At 45.3% G+C, this 22,614-nt stretch overlaps 1 protein-coding gene across 1 annotated transcript in view; it reads left to right on the top strand.

The window, feature by feature from the left end:
• The window catches only part of SAE1 (SUMO1 activating enzyme subunit 1), a 74,137-nt gene that overhangs the window by 47,269 nt on the left and 4,254 nt on the right, over positions 1-22,614 (top strand). The window contains exon 7 of the mRNA XM_056540006.1: positions 20,750-20,894. Within this exon, the coding sequence (XP_056395981.1) occupies positions 20,750-20,894 (145 nt within the window). The remainder of the gene's footprint in view (positions 1-20,749; positions 20,895-22,614) is intronic.

Genomic DNA, 22,614 nt, shown 5'->3' with positions numbered 1-22,614 from the left:
GCTACGGCACCATAGGCAAATTATCCTTCTGGTTGGTAAAGGGGCATCACATGGTGGTGATGGTGGCCATGGTACTTTAGTGCCTAAAGTAATCATGGCCAAGACCACATGGTGTCCCCCATATGACTGACTTCTTCATTCCACACAAATGAGTGTGCCCTCATTTCTTAGATAAGAACTAGAGATGAGTGAACTTACAGTAAATTTGATTCGTCATGAACTTCTCGGCTCGGCAGTTGCTGACTTTTCCTGCATAAATTAGTTCAGCTTTCAGGTGCTCCCGTGGGCTGGAAAAGGCTTCACCTTTTCCAGCCCACCGGAGCACCTAAAAGCTGAACTAATTTATGCAGGAAAAGTCATCAACTGGCGAGCCGAGAAGTTTGTGACGAATCGAATTTACTGTAAGTTGGCTCATCTCTAATAAGAATGCATTGACCATGTTTTGTGCTTCCATGGCACGATCCGGTGGGAGAATTTAAAGGGGCGGTCCGGTGAAAGAACATCTAATCGCCTATCCACACAATAGGGAATAGGTGTCTGTTCGTGGAGGGTCTGACCTCTGGAATGAACGGGACCTCCGATAGGAGTGCGTGCTGCACACGGCGCACACTCCATTCTTTTCTAGGAGAGTGCGGGAGATGCTAATGTACAACACTTGGATCTTCTAAGGCTGGGTTCACACCACGTTTTTGCAATACAGTTCTTGTATCAGGTTTTTGATGACAATTGGATTCCTCAAAACCGGACTAAACTGTATCAAAACGTTTGTACAAATTTTAACCCGTATACGGTTTAAAAAAAGACGTTCGGTTGCATCCGTTTAAAAGAAAAAAGTCAATGTTTTTAAAGGGGTTATCCAGAAAAAACTTACATATTTGTATGTGTGTGTGTGTGTATATGTATATATATATATATATATATATATATATATATATATATATATATATATACACATACCATATTTTTCGCCGTTTAAGACGCACTTTTTCTTCCCCAAAACTGGGGGGAAAAAGTCGGTGCGTCTTATACGGCGAATACACCCCTATCACGGCGGTCCCTGCGGCCATCAAAGGCCGGGACCCGCGGCTAATACAGGAAATCACTGATCGCGGTGATACTCTGTATTAACCCTTCAGACGCGGCGATCAAAGCTGACCACCGCGTCTGAAGGGAAAGTGACACTAACCCGGCTGTTCAGACGGGCTGTTCGGGACCGCCGCGATTTCACCGCCAGCCCGACTGAATAGCCGGGTTAGTGCTTACAGGACACCGGGAGGGACCTTACCTGCCTCCTCAGTGTCTTCTCCGTTCAGGGATCCCCTGTATGGCCGGCGCTCTCCTTCCTCGTCATTATGTCGTCACGTACGTGCGTCGGCGTGCGTAACGACTTGATGGTGGAGACGGAGAGCGAGGATACCCGGCCGGCAGCAGAGACGTTCCGGAGCGACGGGGACACGGCCACAGCGATGGAGTGACATCCAGGGCAGCGGTGACTGGTCCGGAGCGGCGGGGACATGTGAGTATTACCTCCTATGCAGTAGTCTTCAATCTGCGGACCTCCAGATGTTGCAAAACTACAACTCCCAGCATGCCCGGACAGCCAACGGCTGTCCGGGCATGCTGGGAGTTGTAGTTTTGCAACATCTGGAGGTCCGCAGGTTGAAGACCACTATTGGGTTCAAAATCTTGATTTTTTTTTTAGATTTTGCACCTATAAATTGGGCGCGTCTTATACGCCGGTGCGTCCTATAGGGCGAAAAATACGGTATATATAATCTCTCAACTGGTTCTGGTTAAGCTAAACAGATTTGTAAATTACTTTTATTTAAAAAAAAAATCTTAATCCTTTCAGTACTTATGAGCTGCTGAAGTTGAGTTGTTCTTTTCTGTCTAAGTGCTCTCTGATGACACGTGTCTCGGGAACTGTCCAGAGTAGAAGCAAATCCCCATAGCAAACCTCTTCTACTCTGTGCAGTTCCCGAGACAAGCAGAGATGTCAGCAGAGAGCACTGTTGCCAGACAGAAAAGAACAACTCAACTTCAGCAGCTGATAATTATTAGAAGGATAAAGATTTTGGAACTAATTTACTAATCTGTTTTCTGCTTTCTGGAGCCAGTTGAATACCCCTTTTAACTTTTCATTCCATTCGGTGTGCACTGCGCATATGCAAGCTCAAAAAACGTATTGAACAAACCGGATAGGACCGTACACACATACAGTTCTCTACGGTTCCAATTGACTCCCACGTTAAAGGAACCGTATACGGTTTCAATGCGGTTTTTGACCCGGGCAAAAAAAAAACATACAAAACCATACAGGACGCAAAAAGTACACAACCAGATGCATCGTTTGGCATACGGTTTTCAATGGAGAGTCAATGCAGACGGTTTCCAATTTGGTTCCGTGCGGTTTTCACATTGGAAATGTATACGGAACTGTAATAGCAAAACGTGGTGTGAATGCAGCCTTATAGAGAATGAATAGTGTTGTGTGCAGCACGTGCGCTGAGGTAAGAGACGATCCCCATTTTGGAGATTTTGAAGGTCCCAGTGGTCCGACCCCACACGATCGGAAGGGATAGGGGGTACGTTTTTTGCCTGACCACCCCTTTTAAAACAACCCTGCTGACAGCTAGTGACTCCCTTCCGGTCATTGGATCAGTGTCTGACACAGGTATGTCGCCAGGTGCTTTTGAGCTTCTCTTGCCGAATTGATGCCACAAATGCACATAACATGTGAGCGCACCCTACCGTGGTTTATCGCAGCACAGCTTGAAGTGACCGTCCAGAACTCTAAAATGTTATGACAATCCTCGCTCCCTGGCCCTCCACTTTCATGTCTATACTAACCCTGTATACCCAGGCTACGCGGCTGACCCTATCAGGGGTATAGAACTAGCTTGGAAGTGGTGGACTAGGGAGCGAGGATTGTTAGAATGTTTTAGAGCCATGGACAGCCCCTTTCAGTACTTAGGGCCTATAGAGTTTGGGTTTACTTCTTTTATGTGCAACGCTGACACATACTAAGTCTAATGGATCCCATCCCATAGGGTCCACTTGTTTTGTACTGGTTAGAATGTGGTAGAGGAATCCATGTCACAAAAATTCTAGTGAAATCAATGAGAACTAGAGATGAGCGAACTTACAGTAAATTCGATTCGTCACGAACTTCTCGGCTCGGCAGTCGATGACTTTTCCTGCATAACTTAGTTCAGCTTTCCGGTGCTCCAGTGGGCTGGAAAAGGTGGATACAGTCCTAGGAGACTCTTAGGGAACAGTGTGCAGTGCTTGGTAAGCTGATCGCCCTCATGTCTACAACTGATCTCTACTGAAACTTTCACAAATGGGGACGTGGAAAGATAGAATAGACCGGAGAGAGATTTTCTCCGTATGTGTCTCCATGTTGGCTCGGTGACGGTCGAGTGCATTGAGCCTTAGCAGAAATCCTAAGAGTATATGCAGGGACTGCTTGTTGGCTATTACTGTATAAACGGCTACAACGTATTTGATCGGATGCCAGAAGTAACCAGCTGCATGCACTGGCATAGCATTGACCAGTGCATTGACCAATCAAAAGATTACATGGTATATCCCCTTAAGGCAGCGGTCTTCAAACTGTGGCCCTCCAGATGTTGCAAAACTACAACTCCCAGCATGCCCGGACAGCCGTTGGCTGTCCGGGCCTGCTGGGAATTGTAGTTTTGCAACATCTGGAGGGCCAGTTTGATAGCCACTGCCTTAGGGAGTTAAAAGAAAAGTAAAAAGTGGTTAAAAAAAAAAAAGAGAATAAATGTGAATTAGCCCCGCCCCCCCCCCCCCCCCCCCCTCAATTTTTTTTTTTTTTACTGTAAATTTTTATTAGTTTTTAACAAAAGGAACACAAACAGGTAGTAGAGTTGGGGATACATTCCCCCAATAGCAGAAAATACACACAAAAAGACACTGCAAAACATTTTACACAATAAGGCAATCACTGTGTCATGGTATACTAGTGGACTGCAGAGCATTTCTATACATCATCTATTGGGGGGGGGGGGGGGGGGAGAGACAAAGACAACCCACATCCAGGAAGGGGGGGGAACGAGACAAAGAAAAAGACAGAAAAAAGAGAATAGAAGAAGGCCCATGAAAGGCAAAGAAATCAGGGAGGCTGCCTATCAGTGAATCTGTCCCACGGGTCCCATGTCGAGCGAGACTGCGGGATGGTGTTATTCAGGGAAGCAGTAATAGATTCCAGGGAGTGAATTTCCCAAACTCTGAAAAAGAGCCCCATTTCCTATATTATAAATAAAATAGTGTAATAAAAAGAATCATATGTGGTACCACCGTGTGCGTAAATGTACAAACTATAAAATACAGTAAACCCCCCCCCCCGACATGCGATGGCCCCGACATATGATCAAATCGACATACGATGGCCTCTCAGAAGCCATCGCATGTCCATGTCGGCATCGACATACGATGCTTTTATATGTCGGGGCCATCGCATTAAGTGCTATCCGACAGCGCAAAATGCTTAAGCTGCTGTCGGATAGCAGTTTAAGCATCCCGGACAGGTTCGCTTACCTATCCCCGCTGCTCCGGGTCCACTTCACGATCCTCCGGCGTCTTCCGCATCTTCTCCGGGGTCCGGGCCTCGCTTTCCGGCGTCGTTATTACGTCACTACGCACGCGGCGCCGGCGCAGCAGCGTAATAACGTCACCAGAAAGGGAGGCCCGGACACCGGAGAAGATGCGGAAGAAGCCGGAGGATCGCGAAGACACCGGAGCAGCGGGACAGCATCGGGGGCCCCTGGGACAGCAGCGGGAGCGGTGAGGACCTGGTCCGGAGCGGCGGGGACAGGTGAGTATTAAATGCACTTTTTACATTGCACGAATCCCTCAACATACGATGGATTCGACAAACGATCGTTTGGAACGAATTACGATCGTATGTTGAGGGACCACTGTACAAGGTTAGCTAAACCACATGGTCGATGGCATACACGTAAAATAATACCAAACTCCAAAATTGTGAATTTTTGGTCACTTCATATACCATAAAAATAAGCCCTCATATAGCCCCATACGTGGAAATATAAAGTTATAGTGGTCTGAAGATGACAATTTTAGCCATACTAATTTTGGTGCATGTAGTTTTTTATTTTTATCCCTGTCACTGTGTGGACCTACAGAATAAAAATACTGTCATCTTTACTGAACAGTGCACTGCATAGAAACAGAATCCCTAAAAATTAGCGAAATGGCGCTTTTTTTTTTTCATTTCACAATTCACAATTTTTTTGTTTTGCCACAGACTGTTATAAAATAAGTGATGTCTTTACAAAGTACAATGGGTGATGACCGCCACGCCCCCTCCCATAGACTTGTATGTAGGGGGCAGGCCGTGACGTCACGAGGGGTGGAGCCATGACGTAACGATGCTCCGGCCCCTGTATCGCCTGTCATTACGCACTGAGCACGTTTGCTCTGAGCAGTAATGATAACGGGTGCTGCAGCGGAGATCCCGGGGGTCCCCTGCAGAGTGACCCCAGCGATCTGACATCTTATCCCCAATTCTTTGGATAGGAGATAAGATGCTAGGGGTGGAGTACCCCTTTAAGGTGAAAATGGGTCCTTAAAGGGTTAAGGCAGCATTTCCCAACCAGGGTGCCTCCAGCTGTTGTTAAACTACAACTCCCAGCATGCCCGGACAGCCAACAGCTGTCCAGGCATGCTGGTGAGTTGTAGTTTTGCAACAGCTGGAAGCACCCTGGTTGGGAAAAACTCCCTTAAAGGGGTACTCCAGCGGGGAAAAAAAATCATATTAACTGGTTCCAAAAAGTTGAACAGATTTGCAAGTTAATTCTATTAAAAAAAATATTTATTCTTCCAGTACTTATCAGCTGCTATATGTTCCAGAAGAAGTTGTGTAGTTCTTTCCAGTCTTACCACAGTGCTCTCTACTGCCACCTCTGTCCATGTCAGGAACTGTCTGGAGCAGGAGCAAATCCCCATAGCAAACCTCTTTTGCTCCGGACAGTTCCTAAAATGGACAAAGGTGTCAGCAGAGAGCACTGTGGTAGGACTGGAAAGAACTACACAACTTCCTCTGGATCATACAGCAGCTGATAAGTACTGGAAGGATTAAGATTTTTAAATAGAAGTCATTACAAATTTGTTTAACTTTCTGCCACCAGTTGATTAGAAAATACTCGCTTTCCACTGGAGTGCCCCTTTTACACTGCAGATTCCATCCCTTTTTTATTGTAGGTGAAGAGGAATTTGCAGGGAATCCGCATGTGTCACATGGATTTTGTTGTGGATTTGCTGCTAACATCCTGCTATATCTATAGGACTGGCAGGTGGCAGAACTGCTGGCATCTATACATTAAAGGGAACCAATCATCAGATTTTACCATATATAATGCTTGGTAAAGCATTACATAGGGTAAAATTGTTGTCCTCACCATTCCCGGGGGACGCTCCTGCCCCCAGGCATGGTGAAGATATGAAGTTATAAACTAGTCACCACCGCCGCCGTAAGTAGTCCCCTGGGCGGGGAGCTCTTCTCATCTATTCCCGTTCTTTGGCCGGCAGCGATGCCCCCTCCGCTTGATTGATGGGCCGCGCCATTGTTCCGCTCACTGAACAGACGGAGCAGAACGATGACGCTGCCCATCAATCAAGCGGAGGGGGCGTCGCTGCCGGCCGAAGAACGGGAGTTGGTGAGAAGAGCTCCCCGCCCAGGTGACTACTTACGGCGGCGGCGGTGACTAGTTTATAACTTCATATCTTCACCATCCCTGGGGGCAGGAGCGTCCCCCGGGAATGGTGAAAATAAAGATTTTACCCTATATAACGCTTTACCAAGCGTTATATAGGGTAAAATCTGATTATTGGTTCCCTTTAAATGGGCACTGGGTACTTTTTATATGTTGTCTATGCCTGTGCTGCAGCTTGGACAAAGCCATGATTTCTATACAAAGGAAATAAGATTTTCTTATGAAGTACAGTGTTCCCTCAACTTACAATGGCCTCAACATACAATAGTTTCAACATACAATGGTTTTTTCTGGACCATTGTAACTAGAAACCAGACTCAACATACAATGTACGGACAGTCCAGATCTGTGATACCTGTCAATGGCTGGAAGAACCGACCAATCAGAATGGACATTTCATTGGTTAAACCCCTGTATTACTGAAGTGTATGCACTGACTGGTGTCTGGTAGCGCCCCCTACAGTACAGGGAGGTATTACATGTTCTGTACTCTTTACCTGTAATACTGAAGTGTATTACTGACTGGTGTCTGGTAGCACCCCCTACAGTACAGGGAGGTATTACATGTTCTGTACTCTTTACCTGTATTGCTGAAGTGCATGCACTGACTGGTGTCTGGTAGCGCCCCCTACAGTACAGGAAGGTATTACATGTTCTGTACTCTTTACCTGTATTACTGAAGTGTATGCACTGACTGATGTCTGGTAGCGCCCCCTACAGTACAGGGAGGTATTACATGTTCTGTACTCTTTACCTGTATTACTGAAGTGTATGCACTGACTGATGTCTGGTAGCGCCCCCTACAGTACAGGGAGGTATTACATGTTCTGTACTCTTTACCTGTATTACTGACTGGTGTCTGGTAGTGCCCCCTACAGTACAGTGAGGTATTACATGTTCTGTACTCTTTACCTGTGTTACTGAAGTGTATACACTGACTGATGTCTGGTAGCGCCCCCTACAGTACAGGGAGGTATTACATGTTCTGTACTCTTTACCTGTATTACTGAAGTGTATGCACTGACTGGTGTCTGGTAGCGCCCCCTACAGTACAGGAAGGTATTACATGTTCTGTACTCTTTACCTGTATTACTGAAGTGTATGCACTGACTGATGTCTGGTAGCGCCCCCTACAGTACAGGGAGGTATTAGATGTTCTGTACTCTTTACCTGTATTACTGAAGTGCATGCACTGACTGGTGTCTGGTAGCGCCCCCTACAGTACAGGGAGGTATTACATGTTCTGTACTCTTTACCTGTACCAGGGTTAGCTTCTCCTTTGGACACCAGGTGAGGGGGGCTCCATGTTACTTTTTTAGGACAGTGCGTGTTCTGTACAGGACCCTGAAGAAGCTCCTGTCCTCTACATAGACCAGTGTTTCCCAAGCAGGGTTCCCCCAGCTGTTGCAAAACTACAACTCCAAACATGCCTGGACAGCCTTCGGCTGTCCGGGCATGCTGGGAGTTGTAGTTTTGCAACAGCTGGAGGCTCCCTGCTTGGGAAACACGGACATACAGTGATTTACAGCTCCCAGCAGATCTTTATTACTTTTATATATAAGGATTTGCTTTATCTATATTAGTTATCTACTTATTTATCTTTAATCCTCCCTTTTTCCTATTTTCGGATGACATTTTGGTGGCTTTAGAACCAATTACCAGGTTTCCATAGAGTTCTGGTCTCAACATACAATGGTTTCAACATACAATGGTCGTCCCAGAACCGATTAATATTGTAACTTGAGGGACCACTGTATATTAGAAAGGTTAATGTTTTGCCAAGATGTAAAACCTATATCTGCCAGTGCCCATTGAATGCTTCTCCAGCCTGGTTTCTGTAGTTCTGGTATGATAGGAGGGCTCCGTATTTCTAAAACTTCCTTCCTGCTGCCGTCTGCCAGGCCCACTCCACCCACACGTGGCAACTGGACACCCAAACCGAGCCCCAAGGGTGTCCTTGTGTGTTGTCACCCCAGGGCGTGGCGTGCACCTGCTCTGCTATTCTGGGTTTCCTGTACGGAGCGTTGACCTGCAGGAGGGGTCCGGGCTGAGTGCACATTCCTCTCGGTCTTCAGTTCGGCTCTATCTACACTTTAACAGCCAATTTGTGCCTTTAGTATTAAGCCATTTCCTCTTAAAGGGTAATTCCGCATTCATTTTTGTGCAAAGTACGACACTCGATCCCTGTGGTCCAGTGCTATCTAAATTGATAGATCCCTCAGGCGTCCTTCTTTGTCGCCCGGCAAGCTCAGACAGGAGACTGCGGTAGAGAAAGTACCGAAGATATTGGGAAAGTACAATGAATTCTGACAGATCTATGTAACCTGTTATCTATGTCCTCTAGGGCCTTCTACCAGCTACCGTGCTGCCTGACATGTTCTGAAATCTCTTCAGGGACCGCTATATTTCCACAAGGTCCCTGTCTTATGTGGACACCAGTTTTCAGGAAGTGCATATCTCAGTCAAGAAAAGCTGGGTGAGATATGTGAACAGTTAGCTTGACTTAGCTTGCCAGGGGCCTTTTTGTTAAAGGGGTACTAACTACCGTGGAAAACATTTATTTTAAATCATCTGGTGCCAGAAAGTTAAACAGATTTGTAAATTACTTCTATTTAAAAATCTTAATCCTTCCAGTACTTTTTAGGGGCTGTATACTACAGAGGAAATGCTTATCTTTTTAGATTTCTCTGATGTCATGACCACAGTCCTCTCTGCTGACCTCTGCTGTCTATTTTAGGTACTGTCCAGAGCAGCATATGTTTGCTATGAGGATTTTCTCCTGGTCTTAAAATGGACAGCAGAGGTCAGTAGAGAGCACTGTGGTCGTGACATCAGAGAAATCTAAAAAGATAATCATCTCCTCTGTAGTATACAGCCCCTAAAAAGTACTGGAAGGATTAAGATTTTTAAATAGAAGTAATTTACAAATCTGTTTAACTTTCTGGCACCAGTTGATAAAAAAAAAAAAAAAAAAAAAAGTAAGTTTTCCACGGTAGTACCCCTTTAAGGGTTATCCACCATTTGGTGACTTTAGTACCTGCCAGATAGTAATGGACATGCTTAGGAAGGATCTGTGCTCGTCTTTGTCCTAAATGGCTATGATGTGAGTCCACTATAACGCTACTGCTTTCTGTGAAATGGCTATTTCCTGTTGGAGGTCGCTCCCTCCAACTACAAGTCCCAGGATCCCTTGTTTATAAGTGCGAGTTCACATTTCTCCCTTCCACATTAGTCACCCCACCCTTTGCAGTACACCTGGGATAATTCCCTGCAGCCCCGTGGAGAATGATACCCCCCTCAGCTTTTGCTACGTTCATTGTAGCATTGTAGCAAAGACAGGCTCCCTTTCAACACTTTCATGTAATGTCTCGGGCCGCACTGAAACCTCGGAAAACCTGAGACAAAACTCACTTTTGAGTGCTTTAAAAAAAAAAAAAAAAAAAAAAAATATATATATATATATATATATATAATAAAATAAAAAAATCATGGGTAAGGATCATAGAAGATTTGCGAGACTATACATCAAACACAGGTACAGACTTTATATTATGAACTGCACTTACTTTACAGCCACTGTAGCACAGTCCAATAAAAAAAAATCCTGGAATACCCCTTTAAGTGAGACCTTTCATCCACTTCCTGGGCCATTCCAGATTTTTAGACTAGCCCAGATCAGCACAGGCGCTGAAGACAGCTCGTCACTGGTTTTTAAAACTAGGCGAGAGTCAGTCTGCAAGCGAGGGTGTCAGGAACCTGCACCACTGATGAGTGTGAATTCAGAGGTTTGCAGCCTTCAAAAAGAGACATAACTTGTTTGAGAAATAAATTTGATGACTGGTAGTAAGCCACCTGTATAGACAGGAAAGGTTATAGAGGAATTTCTGAACAGAATTTTAGAGATGAAGCTTCCACTACTAAAATGCCGTTGCCGAAAGAATGACCTTGCTCTATGGGGACGGCAGTGTCCGCGCGGTCCTAGCGGCATCTCCTGACAATTTTTTGGGCTGCCCTCGGAGTCTTTGGACGGAAGATTCCGCAGTATAAACTCTGCCTATCTGTATAGTTAGCGTTGAACAAGCAGGATTTAATTTGTGTTTATGCCTGTATGTGTGAAGGATTTGTTTTGCTGCCATTTGCCGCTCCATGCTGTGAGTTGTAGTTTTGCAACAGCTGGAGGCACCCTGAGATTGGGGGGGGGGGGGGGGGAGCTAGAAAGAGTAGTTAGACCAGCATTTGCCAACCAGAATGCCTCCAGCTGTTGCCAAACTACAACTTCCAGCATGCCCGGACAGCCTTCGGCTGTCCGGGCATGCTGGGAGTTGTAGTTTGGCAACAGCTGGAAACACCATTGTTGGGGAAACACTGCCTTATACAAAGATCAAGCCATCCTGTCTGACAGTGTGAAATGCGCACTCTGTTCATCCCGCTGACAACACTCCGTCCTGCAGTCACACACCACATCAGATGTTTTTTGCAGGGTTGACGTGCGCTCTGCGAGATTGCGACCGGCACTTTTTTTCGGAGGGTCGGGACCTGCCCTTTCTGAAAGATGAGCCAGAGAAACTGTTGTTATTTTTGGATGCCCTCACACTCCTGTCGCCTGAGCCTTTAGGGGAAGTGATAAAACAGATGTCACCACTCCCTCCCAGCAGACTCTATTACTTTTATTTGCTTTGGGCTTGTGTCCTGGATTTTAATTTTTCAACTTGAACAATGAATATTATCAGGGTCAACACAAAAGCAGAAATGAGAAACCTAACTGCGGGCTGATTGTTAAAGATGTTCCCAGGACCTTGAAGTGACGTGGTATTTAGTGGTACTATCTTGCCTTAACAGGGATACTGACAGTATACATAGAGCCGCCTCTAATAGTAATGAGATGACTCTGCTGAACGTGCCCAAGTCTGTACAGAAAAGCTGACAAGTGAGCAGCAGAAAATATAACATTTTAGCCTGTTGAGTTTTCTCCAGTGGCTTTTTCTATAGGACAGGTGAAAAGTCTTTTTTTTTTAGAGACATGTCAAAAGTTTTGATTGGTCGGGGTTTGAGTGTTCAGACCCCGACCAGTTTTAGAACGAGTGGGAGAAAAGTGCAGCTGACCGAGACAATCCCATAGACTTACATTATAACTTTGTCTCGCTTACCACACTTTTCTCCCAGCTAGTTCTAGCTATCTGTCGCGGTCTGAGTACGGGGACCCTGACCGATCTCAACTATTGATATGTCTCTACAACATGTCAATAGGTTTTTTTAAAGTGCTTATTTAACCCCTTAAGAATCTTTCCAATTTTTTTTTCTTCCTCCGCACCCTTTAATCGCCATAACATCTATTATTTTTTTTATTTTTTCAAATCTACACACCCATATGAGGGATTGTGTTTTGAGGAACCAATTGCTCTTTGTAATGACTTCCTTCATCCTTCCATAATGTATATGCTTTGAAACAAAAAAAGAATTATCTTATTTCTTTAGGTCAGAATGATTGCTGTAATACCCAATTTGTATAGTTTCCGTTATGTTTTATTACTTTAAAAAAAAGAGAAAATTCTCAAACGTTTCCTTTTAAAAAAAAAAAAAATTTTAATTGCCATTTTCTATCCCATATAACTTTTATTTTTCCCTATACAGGGCTGCTTGAGGGCTCATTTTATCAGTACCATTTTGATAGGGATCGGTATCGGGACCGATACTGGACATTTGCACTTGTACTCATGCAAAAGTTCCTAATCCGACACTCGCCGCCGGGACCCCTGCTGGCAGGTATCACGGAGGAGCCCGAACTTTGCAACGCGCTCAGCAGCTGAGCGCGCATCATAGCGAGGACCTGTGGCTAATGCCAAACATCACCGATCGCGGTAATGTCCGGTATTAACCTTTTTTAGACACCCCGATCAAAGTTGATCGCTGTGTCTAAAAGTCCTGAAGTTACCGTGGTTAAATCATGGTGTCCCGATCAGCTGTGAGGATGGCCGGAGTTCCTTTATTGTGCTCCGTGCCGTCCAATCGTTGCTCCTTTACTGCTGATGGCAGGCAGTGGTAAAGGAGCGCCGATAACACTGATCAATGCTATGCTAAGGAGTATCATTGACCAGTGTATGTAATCTACAGATTGCATGTAATATTGCCCTATGGGGACTAAAAAAAAATTGAAAAAAATTGAATAAATATTAAATGTGAATTAACCCCTTCCCTAATTAAAGTTTGAATCACCAGCACGTCCCACCACCGCCACCTTTTAAATAAAATCTTTTGTTTTTGTTTTCATTAGAGGAAGGGCTTTTTTTTTTTAAATAAAACACTCCTTTTTTCCCATATAAAAAAAAAAACTCTTGTCACATGACATAGAAAAAAAGTATTGTTAATTGGTATCGGCGAGTACTTAAAAAATATAGGTACTTGCACTCGGTCTTAAAAATGGTATCGGGACATCACTACATTTTGGTATTGATGGGACTATACGTCATGGGCCGTCATGGAGATGAAGTATGGATGGTTACTTTGTTTTTCTTTTCATTGATAAACACTAAGCGAATTTCTTCCAAAAACACCACCACCCTAGTCTTTAGGCTGTGTGTTTTATTGCAGTTCTATTAAAGTGAATGGAGCCAAGTTGTAATACCCCACACAACCTGAGGCTGGTGGTGCTGTTTTTGGAAGAAATTGCCCAGTTTTTCTGTTCCTGGATATCCTCTTTAAGGCTATGTTCATACTGAGAAATTTCTGAGCAGAATTCCACAGGGATACACTACTCGGAAATTTCGCTGCAGCAGAGTCCCATTGATTTTAGTGAGATTCTGCTGCACTGTGCACATGGCAGACTTTCCGCGGCAGAAATCCTGATTTCGGCGTCCGCAGAAAGACATGTCTAATCTTTATGTGGATTCTGCTTTTAAATGAATTGCTGTCTGAGGCTGCACATTTCTAAATGTGCCGGGGAATGGGGGTCATCTGCTTGGACCCAACCACTCCGACCCCTCCAATCCGCTCATTCTGTGTGGATATACGTGATAGGTTTTATTCTCTGGGATAACCCCTTTTTAAGGATCTCTTTCTAGTAATGGAAGAATACAATGTATCGCAGGTAAACAATGTTAGTAGTCGGCCTTTATTGTTGCCAGATTTCTTGTGACCAGTAGGGGGCAGAGAAACTCCACACTCTGCCTGGCGTCTCCTCTGTGTCTGGCTGAGCTGTTTGTTTCTGAATCCAGCAGCTCGCGCCGCTATCATGAGAAAAACAGCAGTCTCCCACATCAGTCGCTTTATCACCACCATCTTTAATCTTCTAAAATTCGGCTTGTGCTTTCCGTCCGAATATGTTAATTTCTTCTTCTATTTAGTCAGACGCTTGTGTTTAGAATTAGACTGCAGGAGAGGTGTAGGTCTGGAGCAGACAATAGATGGAGATATCCAAGGGTTATGGGGGGGCTGAAAGGGGCCTTATAGGCCAAAAAGTCCTTAATGCAGTCTTTTTCCAACCAGGGTGCCTCCAGCTGCTGCAAAACTACAACTCCCGGCATGCTGGGAGTTTTAGTTTTGCATATAGCTGTGTGTGGGGGGGGGGGGGGGGGAGAGAGGTTGCTGTATTAGTCTGGGTTCACACCACGTTTTTGCAATGCAGTTCCCATATCAGGTTTTTGATGAAAGACTGATTCCTCAAAACTGGACTAAACTGTATCAAAACGTGTGTACAAATTTGAACCCGTATACGGTTTGAAAAATGATGTTCGGTTGCATCCGTTTTTTAAGGAAATAAAAACGTACGTTTTAACTTTTTACTCCATTATGAATAAAGTTTCACTTGTTTGCACATTTTTTTTCTTTGAATTTAAATCAAAGTAAAAAACTGTATGGTGCAAACCGGATGGAACTGTACGCACATTCGGCTCTCTACGGTTCCTATGGACTCCATGTTCAAAAAACCGTATACGGTTTCAATACAGTATTTCACTCGGACCAAAAACTGTGGTAGGCTACAGTTTTGGGTACGGGGAAAAAAAAATGGACAAAACCGTACAAGACGCAAAACTGATGCAACTGGATGCATTGTTTGGCATACGGTTTTCAATGGAGAGTCAATGCATACGGTTTTCAAATTGAATACGTGTACGGGAACTGTACTGCAAAAACGTGGTGTGAATGCAGCCTTAGTAGTTGGCAGATCCCGTCAGTGTTTGACCAGATCCATCAACAGTGTAATCCACAAGGGAACGAGTCCTCAAAAAATTACCTATTGTTTGAATCAGGTTTTTATATTAAATGGGCACTGTCACTTTAAGAAACTTCTGACATGCCTCTACAATTTTTGATCAGTGGGGGTCTGAGTGTTTAGAACATGACCGATCGCTAGAACTGGGGAGAAGACCATGCTAAGTGAAACAAGCTTACAATGCAAGTCTATGGGCTTGTCCCCTTTTCTAACAACTAGTCTGGGTCTGAGCACAGATACACTCTAACCATATTTTTCAAAATAGGCTCACTCCTTAAAAATTTTTTTGCTATTGCACTCCTTATGGTAAATAACAAATCTTTCTAATGTACTTTGTTTAAAAAAAAAAAAAAAAAATGACGTTTTCTAGGTCTTATTTGTGTTTAAAAAAAAGCTGCCACTAGGTGTCTCCCTACTTGTCCAGAGCACATTTCTTCTCCCCCCCCCCCCCCCCCCCCCCCCCCCATCTCTTTCACAAACTTTGGACTCCTGCTGGCCTGGCAGAAGTTCAAAATCAGGAAATGCTGAGGGTTGTGTGTGCAGCCTTAGCCAATCATAGCTCATCTCACACTGAACTACTCTGTGCTGTGTGTAGCAGAGTGAGGGAGGAAGTTCTCCCCTGTATGGCTTCAGATGATGTCACACCTGCTGGGTAACGCCCCTTCCCAGTCTGTGAATCTGACTGAGCAGAAAATACAGAGCAATATCAAGGTAGAAAACTAACAAATAATAAAAATAAAGGCAGGGGGGGGGGTTATCATGATGGGGGCAGTGACCTGAGAGGATTATAAAATATAACAAGATCAGGACAGGTGCTCTTTAAGAATTTTTAGTAATTTATTAAATATATTATAGTAATATACATTTTATTATTATTTTAAAATATAATTTATATCTTTATTTTTATTTTTTTTCAATATTTATAAATAAACTTAATATCCTGCAGTTTCCATTCTAAGCCTAAAACTTAGCCTTCCAGTTCTGTACAGATCGTTTCCCAGCAGTATTGTCCTCACAGACGGGACTATTAGTAAAAGCTTACTCCAGCCTATAGATAACAGAAATACACACAATAGCTGGTGCTCACAGATCAGTCTTCCTCTCTCTGTACAATGACCTCCTAAAAAGGTCCCTGAGCATGCTAAGACACATTTCCTATTCATATTAATGCAACAGCTTCAGTCTGTTGTTTCCTATGCCTACAGGGCTTGCTGTAAAGCATATATCTAAATGATGTTAAAAAGAGCCAAGCAAGATGGCTGCCCTATAAAAATAAAGTACAAAAAAAAAAATACAAAAAATTACATTCAGAAAAAATAAAATTAGGAAAAAAGAACATATTTCGGTATCTGGAACTATTTAGTAAAATAAATGAAATAAATTGGAATGACGATATAATTACTTTGATTTCACATATATACTCTGGTACAGTCACATATATCACTCTGATGTTATCGGGGTTATTTGTATGTATTCCCCAATTTTTTGTATTTATTTTTTCTTTTTTTTAACCAAAAACCTGAAACTTACCAGTACTTTTTACCATTCTCCTCCTTTTGTAGTGTGATCAGAAGTATTTAATAGCCCAAACTGTACAAGTGCACTGCAAGACCGGTCACGTGGCACTGTCCTAAGACTACGGCTCCATGTTGACATCCACAAATTGTGGTAAAGTTGCAGCATTAACTTCTTTGTAGGGGAGAATTGTAACCGTTCCATCATGGTCTGTATTGTAACTTTTTGGATGAAAAACATTTTGGGCACTCGCATATCACAAATACCTTGATTTTACAGCATTTTAAGAGCGGCCCATTGGCGCTCCAGCCTATTGGGGAAGTCAAGCTTTATATATGCTGTATTTTTATTAGGTCAATGTAAATTGTGGGGCTACCATCTATCTCTTCTGCTTAAACTGGACAATCGTGTAACTGGGGAGACTGGGATGTAAAATATAGATGTAAATGTCTATGCTAAAGTAATAAACAAGGAGCAGCCCCTAGAGTATTGAATTTTGAATGTTAAAATAATATGGCAAGTATACAGGAGACAATGCTCCCAGGACAGATGCTGCCTGTCAGGGTGCTGTGTGTGGGTATCGCTGGAGATACCGGTGCTGAGCAATACAACAGGGGGTGCAGGACTTCTTGAAAATACAGTTCAATACTAGGATCGACTGATTTTCGGTTTGGCCAATATTCACTATTTTGGATATTATCGGTATTGGCAATTACTATGCCGATAATGAACCACCCCCGGCCAGAGACAACCACCGCCGCCGCTGCCCCATTGCCTCCCCATCCTCTGGCCACATACCGCCGCTGCCCCCCCCATCCCCAGTTTTATAATTACCTGTTCCCGGGGTCCGCGATACTTCTGGCTCCTGTGACGTCCTGCGCTGTTGCTGTGTGCTGCGCAATGACGAGTGACGTCCTCAACGCGACAGCGCAGGACGCCGCCGGAGCCAGAAGTATCGCAATGGGGCAGCGGTAGTGGTTAGACTAGGGAGGACCCCAGGACAGGCAGGGGGAGAGAAGCGGGTGGCGGCGGTCTCTGGCCCCGCAAAAGCCGCTGCAGTTCATTGATTTAAAGCGGGCGCTTTAAATCAATCATTGATCTGCAGCGGCTTCTGCCCCGTGGGGGGCGTTTAGCCGATAACTTATATCGGGATATCAGTATAGGTCATCGGCTATCGGCCTGAAAGGTACCAGATTATCGGTATCGGCCCTAAAAAAATCAATATCCGTCGATCCCTATTCAATACCATCCAATAAAGAAAGCAGAAGATATAGCACTCACTCAATGTTGGAAAACGTGGAGGGACATCTCATAGGTGCACAAATCACAGATAGAAAAGATAACACAGCTCAAGGGAGCTGCAGGAGGAGCGTCGACTGCCCTGTTTCGCGGCCTGTACACCGCTTGGTCACACCTGAGGCCTCGTTCCCTGGTCTGTACACCGCTTGTTCACACCTGAGGCCCCGTTTCCTGGTATGTACACCACTTGGTCTCATCTGAGGCCCCGTTTCCTGGTCTGTACACCACTTGGTCACACCTGAAGCCTCGTTTCCTGGTCTGTACACCGCTTGGTCACACCTGAAGCCTTGTTTCCTGGTCTGTACACCGCTTGGTCACACCTGAGGCCCCGTTTCCTGGTCTGTACACCGCTTGGTCACACCTGAAGCCTTGTTTCCTGGTCTGTACACCGCTTGGTCACACCTGAGGCCTCATTTCCTGGTCTGTACACCGCTTGGTCACACCTGAGGCCTCGTTCCCTGGTCTGTACAACGCTTGGTCACACCTGAGGCCCCGTTTCCTGGTCTGTACACCGCTTGGTCACACCTGAGGCCTCGTTCCCTGGTCTGTACACCGCTTGGTCACACCTGAGGCCCCGTTTCCTGGTCTGTACACCGCTTGGTCACACCTGAGGCCTCGTTCCCTGGTCTGTACACCGCTTGGTCACACCTGAGGCCTCGTTCCCTGGTCTGTACAACGCTTGGTCACACCTGAGGCCCCGTTTCCTGGTCTGTACACCGCTTGGTCACACCTGAGGCCTCGTTCCCTGGTCTGTACACCGCTTGGTCACACCTGAGGCCCCGTTTCCTGGTCTGTACACCGCTTGGTCACACCTGAGGCCTCGTTCCCTGGTCTGTACACCGCTTGGTCACACCTGAGGCCTCATTTCCTGGTCTGTACACCACTTGGTCACATCTGAGGCCCCGTTTCCTTGTCTGTACACCGCTTGGTCACATCTGAGTCCCCGTTTCCTTGTCTGTACACCGCTTGGTCACACCTGAGGCCCCGTTTCCTGGTCTGTACACCACTTGGTCACACATGAGGCCCCGTTTCCTGGTCTGTACACCGCTTGGTCACACCTGAGGCCTCGTTCCCTGGTCTGTACACCGCTTGGTCACACCTGAAGCCTTGTTTCCTGGTCTGTACACCGCTTGGTCACACCTGAGGCCTCATTTCCTGGTCTGTACACCGCTTGGTCACACCTGAGGCCTCGTTTCCTGGTCTGTACACCACTTGGTCACACCTGAGGCCCCGTTTCCTGGTCTGTACACCGCTTTGTCACATCTGAGGCCCCGTTTCGTTGTCTGTACACCGCTTGGTCACACCTGAAGCCTCGTTTCCTGGTCTGTACACCTCTTGGGCACACCTGAGGCCCCGTTTCCTGGTCTGTACACCTCTTGGTCACACCTGAAGCCTCGTTTCCTGGTCTGTACATCACTTGGTCACACCTGAAGCCTCGTTTCCTGGTCTGTACACCGCTTGGTCACACCTGAGGCCCCGTTTCCTGGTCTGTACACCACTTGGTCACACCTGAGGCCCCGTTTCCTGGTCTGTACACCACTTGGTCACACCTGAAGCCTCGTTTCCTGGTCTGTACACCACTTGGTCACACCTGAGGCCTTGTTTCCTTGTCTGTACACCGCTTGGTCACACCTGAGGCCCCGTTTCCTGGTCTGCACACCACTTGGTCACACCTGAAGCCTCGTTTCCTGGTCTGTACACCACTTGGTCACACCTGAGGCCTTGTTTCCTTGTCTGTACACCGCTTGGTCACACCTGAGGCCCCATTTCGCGGCCTGTACACCGCTTGGTCACACCTGAGGCCCCGTTTCCTGGTCTGTACACCGCTTGGTCACACCTGAGGCCTCGTTGCCTGGTATGTACACCTCTTGGTCACACCTGAGGCCCCGTTTCCTGGTCTGTACACCGCTTGGTCACACCTGAGGCCTCGTTTCCTGGTATGTACACCACTTGGTCACACCTGAGGCCTTGTTTCCTGGTATGTACACCACTTGGTCACACCTGAGGCCTCGTTGCCTGGTATGTACACCGCTTGGTCACACCTGAGGCCCGTTTCCTGGTCTGTACACCGCTTTGTCACACCTGAGGCCTCGTTCCCTGGTCTGTACACCGCTTGGTCACACCTGAGGCCTCGTTTCCTGGTATGTACACCGCTTGGTCACACCTGAGGCCCGTTTCCTGGTACACCACTTGGTCACACCTGAGGCCTCGTTTCCTGGTTTGTACACCACTTGGTCACACCTGAGGCCTCGTTTCCTGGTCTGTACACCACTTGGTCACACCTGAGGCCTCGTTTCCTGGTTTGTACACCACTTGGTCACACCTGAGGCCTCGTTGCCTGGTATGTACACCACTTGGTCACACCTGAGGCCTCGTTGCCTGGTATGTACACCACTTGGTCACACCTGAGGCCTCGTTTCCTGGTCTGTACACCACTTGGTCACACCTGAGGCCTCGTTTCCTGGTTTGTACACCACTTGGTCACACCTGAGGCCTCGTTGCCTGGTATGTACACCGCTTGGTCACACCTGAAGCCTCGTTTCCTGGTCTGTACACCGCTTGGTCACACCTGAGGCCCCGTTTCCTGGTCTGTACACCACTTGGTCACACCTGAGGCCCCGTTTCCTGGTCTGTACACCACTTGGTCACACCTGAGGCCTCGTTTCCTGGTCTGTACACCACTTGGTCACACCTGACCAACTTGACCAAGCTGTGTACAGACCGTGAAACGGGGCCGTCGCCGCTCTTCCTGCAGCTCCCTTGAGCTGTGTGTTTTTTCTGTCTCCCGTGTGATTTGTGCACCTATGTGATTTCCAATAAAGTCCCTCCACGTTTTCCAACATCGGGTGAGTGCTATATCTTCTGCTTTCTTTATTGGATGGTAGTAAAATAATATGGACTCTGTATGATATAAAATACAGCTTCTCATGTAAAAGTCTTTCCTTCCTTTCTATCTCTACAGTTATCATGAAATTCCGCACTGACAAGGGAAGAGACCCTCAGCCAAGTAGTTTCCAAGAGGACTGCGAAGCGTTGCTTCAGATCCGCAACGACCTGCTGGACTCTTTGGGTGTTAACCCTGATCTCCTGCCAGAAGACTTTGCCAGGTAACACTACTGAATTTATGAAGGAATCTTTTATATGTCTGAGCAGACTGGACTCACCCACAAATGTATGAGACGGGAGCAACCTTGACCGTACATTTACATTAATTCCCTTTTAGGTGTAAGAGATTTGAATCCGCATTAATTAGTTATACTACTTGGGACTGCTATGAATGAGTGAAAGAACAGAGAAACTACAAAGGTTGCCTGACATTAGAGGATTTGCATTAAAGGGGTACTCCGGTGGAAAACTTTTTTTATTTTTTATTTATTTTTTTAAAAGAAAGTTAAACAGATTTGTAAATTACTTCTATTGAAAAAATAATCCTTCCAGTGCTCATCAGCTGCTGTATACTACAGAGGAAATTATTATTATTTTTTCTTTCCTGTCTGACCACAGTGCTCTCTGCTGACACATCTGTCCATGTCAGGAACTGTCCAGAGCAGCATATGTTTGCTATGGGGATTTTCTCCTGCTCTGGACAGTTCCTGACATGGACAGATGTGTCAGCAGAGAGCACTGTGGTCATGACAGAAAAGAAATCCAAAAAGAAAAGCACTTCCTCTGCAACATACAGCAGCTGATAAGTCCTGGAAGGATTAAGATTTTTTATAATAGAAGTAATTTACAAATCTGTTTCTGGTATCAGTTGATCTAAAAAAAAAAAATAAAAAAAATAAAAGTTTTCCACCGGAGTACCCCTTTAACGACGCAGGACGTAAATGTACGTCCTGGTGCGGTGCTACTTAACGCATCAGGACGTACATTTACGTCCTATACATGACCGCAAGCATCGGAGCGATGCTCGGGTCATGCGCGGAAGGTCCCGGCTGCTGATAGCAGCCAAGAACTCGCCGGTAATGGCGGACATCCGCGATCGCGCAGATGTCTGCTATTAACCCCTCAGATGCAGTGATCAATACACAGATCCGATCATCCAGAACAGCAGCCGGGGGTCCCCTCACCTGCCTCCACTGCCTTCCACGGGTCTTCTGCTCTGATCTGAGATCGAGCAGACCAGAGCAGAAGATGACCGATAACACTGATCAGTGCTCTGTCCTATACATAGCACTGAACAGTATTAGCAATCGAATGATTGCTATAAATAGTCCCCTATGGGGAATATTAAAGTGTAAAAAAAAAAAAGTGAAAATTTGAAAAATCCCCTCCCCAATAAAAATGTAAATTGTCCCATTTTACCCCAAAAAAGTGTAAAAAATGTATTAAAAAAAAGTAATAAACAGATTTGGTATAGCTGCGTGCGTAAATATCCAAACTATTAAAATATAATGTTAATGATACCGTACGGTGAACGGCGTGAAAGTAAAAAAAAAGTACAAAATTGCTGCTTTTTTATAACATTGTATTAAAAAAAATTGATAAAAAATGTATTCCAAGTTTTATATATGCAAATATGGTCTCAATAATAAGTAAAGATAATGCCGCAAAAAATTTGCCCTCATAGGTCAGCAAAATAGAGGGATTTTAAACGTTCTAATTTGGTTAAAAAGTTTTTAACCAAAAAGCGCAACAGTAAAGGAAAAGTAAGTAATCAGGGGTAACGTTTTAATCGTGTTGACCCTAAGAATAAAGAACACGTAATTTTGCCGTAAATTGTACAGTGTGAAAATGAAACTTTGCAAAATTGCGGTTTTCTTCATTTCCCCACACAAATAGTTGTTTTTTTCGGTTGCACCATACATTTTATGGTAAAGTGAGTGA

Source organism: Hyla sarda, chromosome 9 (genome assembly GCF_029499605.1).
Source record: "Hyla sarda isolate aHylSar1 chromosome 9, aHylSar1.hap1, whole genome shotgun sequence".
Taxonomy (NCBI): Eukaryota; Metazoa; Chordata; class Amphibia; order Anura; family Hylidae; genus Hyla; species Hyla sarda.
This window is presented reverse-complemented; position numbering and strand designations above follow the sequence as displayed.